Genomic DNA, 4,617 nt, shown 5'->3' with positions numbered 1-4,617 from the left:
ATTATTGTCTATTTTCTGATATTTGTATTTTGTACATATATATGTTTAGCTTAAATAAAGTTCCTCATTTATAATATAACAGGTATTTTTATTTCAAAGCTAATTCTGACACAATTCTGCCGAAGGACAACGGACGCAGTTTTCAATCTAAAAGATGATTGATATACTGAATTAATTTGAACTTGAATTATTGGTGGTCGATATTGAACTTAAAGCATTGCTAATTCTCACTCTGTCTTCTTCTATTGACCTAAGTCCGAATGAATAATAATAATTGATGTTAAAAGTAGGTAATTTGACCATGGAGGGGTCTGTGGTAACGGTTCATTTGGGAAATGGGGGTCACTTGTCCAATATAGTTTGGGGATCCCTGATCTAGACGATTGCTTGTGAAAATCGCCATCGTATCGTTCTCGACAAAATTTGTGTAACGTAATTGTATAAATATTTGTGTATCGTAAAGTACATGAAAAATCTGATGCTAATCTTAACAATTGACGATTTTCACAAATATTAGCGTTCTTTACACTGATGTGGAGGGAAATTGTAAATTGAACGATCAAAGGTTATCATAACGTGACGTAGAACTGCGGGTCGCGAACCTTACGTATGTCAAAGACGCGCGAAATCTTATCATTGTATTATCAGTAAACTCTAACACATGATAACCTTAGCGTTGGAGGAGACCCACTGCCTCTCACCCAGACCTTGCTGGTTGTTCTTGAATTATTGCTCCGAATAATCAATTTGTCGTCTCGTTAATTAGTTAGGAAGAAGAAACAAATAAATCACTTCAATATATTTATTAATCTATAGTTATCATTAATTGTAAATCGAATGTTTGTACATAAACTTAACCTTAATTCAAACGAAAATATAATCTATTACAATATCGTGTATAAACGATCAAGTGTTATTTTACAACATAGTATTTACAAATATTATCATATAAAACAGACAAAGACAGGTCGTGTTAGTCAGACGTGAGCAGATGTCTACCACTCGAGCTCGCCGGGAATGTACTTGTCGATGAGACCCTCGTAGTATGGCCACAGCGCCTCGATGTCGGGGATGCCCGCGCTCTTCGTGTACAAGTCATATTGACTGGAAACAATTTAAATTGCTAAGAAACACTAATAGGATTCAATCAAGACGGTTCTAATTTTTATTAATTTACGTAATTCGATTTATTCTTAAACCTCAGTAACTCACTTGAACTTCAGCACAGCTTCTTTGATGTAGTCGTCTTTCTCAGTGATGAGGTGCTGATAGTCGCCGCCCGCGTGCCACGGGTAGAACGAGTGGTACCTGCGCAGAGGTCAATATGTCTTGCTGCATATAAATAATACATAAGACAACATTTTCGAAGTCGCAGTGGCCAGCTCTAATGTGCATTTGTGAGTGTAAGGAGATATCGTACCTGATCATGTAGAGCGCCTCCTTAGGCAGCGTAGACTTGTTGTGTAGTAGGACGCGGTAGAGGTACTCGTCGTGCCCCCACGACATCATCAGCCGCTCGATGCCGCACTGAGGCTCGTACATGCCGTACTCCGTGCTGCGCCGCGCCGGGAACAGACAAGATACGCAGAGGTTAGGAAATATGTTGCTGAAGGGATAACTGTGACGGACTGAAACGAGGAGAATGCAAGATAAGCGTACTTGTACTTGGGGTTATAGGTGTCGGGGTTATCCTTGAAGCTATCGTCGCCGTAGACGATGCTGGGCCCCCACTTGCAACCCACGGGGAAGGTATCGCCCACGACACACCACTGCGGCTCGCCGTAAAAGGCCATCACCTTGCCCAGATCGTGGATGAGCCCCGTGAGGTGGAACCAGTCGTCCTCGGGGTGGTCCTGGCGGATGCGCTCTGCGGTCTGGAACGCGTGCACGATGTTAGGAAGGTCGGTGTCGGGGTCCGACTCGTCCACCAGTTCGTTCAGTCGGATCAGCGCGTCCTTTATCGTCGACTTGAAGTGGTTGAACTTGAGCCACTTCTCCATCTTGCCTGCAAGAGAAATAAGTGGACGGCTTCAGTTTCATCAGGGCTTGCTCTGGCCGCAGCCGACCTGGCCATGCGGCGGCAAGACTCACCTTTGACAAAGTCGACGGTGGTGTGTGTGTGCATGGTGTAGTACGTCCTGCGCACGCGCTGCTTGATAGGGTCCTCGTCGTCCACGGAGTAGTCCCGGAAAGCAGTCACCGGCTTGTCATCGTACACCTTCTCCGGCCGCAGAAGTAGCGACGGGTCGATCATGCCCACGGAGGTTTCCTTCAAAAACACCATTGATTTCAGATTAAAAAACCCAGTGTCACCATGAACAAATATTACTATAGCGTAACCTAATTCAACTTCCACTACCTTCCAATGATTATGTAAGTCATTCTTCGCTTTAAATGTTGTATTTATATTACATAGTACGTATTATATTAGATCTAATTATTTAGTTACTTTCTGTATTAGTTACTTTTTCCTACTTAATGATGTCTTTATTAATTAGTTAATTGCACATTTTATTGCTAAATCTAAGTAACAATTTAAAAGATGCGTGTTTGTGTGGCCGCACGTGAGGTCAGTCGCGTGGCTTTAGTTAGCGTCACGCGACTCTGGCGGACGTGCCACTAGTATTTATAGACCTCAATGTACTTTATTCACGTGCATCTGACTGTACAATACATACTGTACACTCATATGTAACTATTATACATAAACTGAACTACGAGTACTTGTGGATGTGATTTCACAGCAGTGTTAATTCCGACCGCCGCGGCCGCGCCCACACTCGTCAACATTTCTCCCGACTGATGAACATTTTCTGGTTACACTTTTGAGTTGAAATACTCTTAATAGAGATAACGTACACTTTACAAAGATAATGAGAGAGACGACTTAATGATTGATATCGTAGAAATGCAAAATGCGCAATTTGTGTTCTGACTTGTTTAAAAAAGCGGCCGGTATTGTCAAAGCGAACTTACCGGTTTGACTTTCATGGTGGTCGTAGTCAGTTTATTCTCTGAGGATAGGACACGAACTGGTGCGCGGGAGTCGCGCCCCCGGCTTAAATGTGCGCGCTAATGGAACCGCGGGGCAAGAGTTATCGGTGAGCGCAGATAGACCGCCTACTTCGCCAAGCTCACGGCCATAAACAACAGATTGTCATCTCAACTTCCACCGGCTTGATCTTATCTGCGTTATCCCTCGCACCTTGGTCTCATCCAATGTCATCTGCCCTCACAGAGCGATCAACGTCATTCATCAACGAGTATTCAACGATTTTTTTCCTTTCAAATCACCGTAGGCGACTAGGAAGAGTTTTATGTCCAAAGATCTTTATACAATAATATGACGGTTTTACATTACAATAAAACCGATATTATGTGCCGAGAAAACATACAGCATTGCTTATGAAGACGCATTGTATACTTAGCTTAAATTTCGCGGTCTTTCGCCGTTGACAGTTGGTATCAGCTACGGTTGGTACTACCTGTTCTGTTGCTATTTCACTCGCCAGCCAGGACGAGGCAGCCGATGCCATTTGCGGAGCTCATAGTCGTCTTCACCAGGAAGAACTTCTGGCAATGCTGTATGTTTTCTCGGCACATAATATCGGTTTTATTGTAATGTAAAACCGTCATATTATATGCCTCAGGAAAACATACAGCATTGCTTATGAAGACGATGTGTTTGTTATCTGCTGGTGAAATACACGTAAAACACAACGCTATGATGATTAATTGCATCTAAAAAAAAAACAGCTTAATGAACACGTTACAACTGAAAAAAAAAAAATTACATATCTGAGTAGGAGTTAAAATTAATTTATACATAAAAAAATACCACCTACATAACTTAAAGTCTTGATTGGAAACTGATATATGTAAAACCTACATCGAGCCACGACACAGATACAGGAAATGGTACAAAGTAAGGGAGCTAGTGAGCCATCCCATTCCAGTTTTACTTATGACCACCGGGTCAGATAGCTTAAGTCTATATTGTTATAATCGTTTAGAACCTAACCATTAAGGTCGGGTCTTGTTAAATTACTATTTTCCTGATGGATTTCTCTTTAAAGACTATTGTGACTGAGGAAGTCCTAGATAGAATTTCAATTGTTAAACTGTCGTTTGAAATGATGTTTCTGAAGATCCATTGATTGACTATGTGATGCGTCTTTATTCGTGTTGCACAGTGGTAAAAAATTCATTCAGAAACACACAAGAAAAAAAAAATAAGATAATCATACAACAAACCTTGAACAATGTCTTATAGTGGTCAGAACCAAGTATCAGTTCTAAATTCTAGATTCGAATCTAGATAGATGGTCAGTGCAAGAATGCGATTCAAATTATTAGATTGGATCCAAATTCAAATAAATAGACTAATCTAACTAGAATGGCTTTAAAAACTTGTTTGAATGATTCATTGTAGCCCTATCAGAATTTGACATGGAGTGACATAATGTACTTTTAGCACAGTGTAAAGAAAGATTTCATACAGCTTGCTGTTGACGTCAATATCAGTGTTTAATTCGAAGGCTGATAGTTTATAACAGCAAAATGTTCTCTCCGTTGTCAGCAGAACATCGAATATCAATAAGTAACAAAGTGTTTTTT

The 4,617-nt window shown here is 40.9% G+C and overlaps 1 protein-coding gene across 1 annotated transcript; it reads right to left on the bottom strand.

Moving 5' to 3' along the window:
• Positions 1-899: 899 nt before the first annotated feature.
• Positions 900-3,072, bottom strand: LOC123722181 (inositol oxygenase-like). The gene is made up of 6 exons (XM_045683127.1): positions 2,977-3,072; positions 2,092-2,269; positions 1,660-2,005; positions 1,421-1,555; positions 1,213-1,308; positions 900-1,104 (listed from the first exon to the last, which is right to left on the bottom strand). The coding sequence occupies exons 1-6, from the start codon at positions 2,989-2,991 to the stop codon at positions 996-998; spliced, it is 879 nt and encodes a 292-aa protein (XP_045539083.1). The 5' UTR covers positions 2,992-3,072; the 3' UTR covers positions 900-995.
• Positions 3,073-4,617: the final 1,545 nt, after the last annotated feature.

This window comes from Papilio machaon, chromosome 21 (genome assembly GCF_912999745.1).
Source record: "Papilio machaon chromosome 21, ilPapMach1.1, whole genome shotgun sequence".
Lineage (NCBI taxonomy): Eukaryota > Metazoa > Arthropoda > Insecta > Lepidoptera > Papilionidae > Papilio > Papilio machaon.
This window is presented reverse-complemented; position numbering and strand designations above follow the sequence as displayed.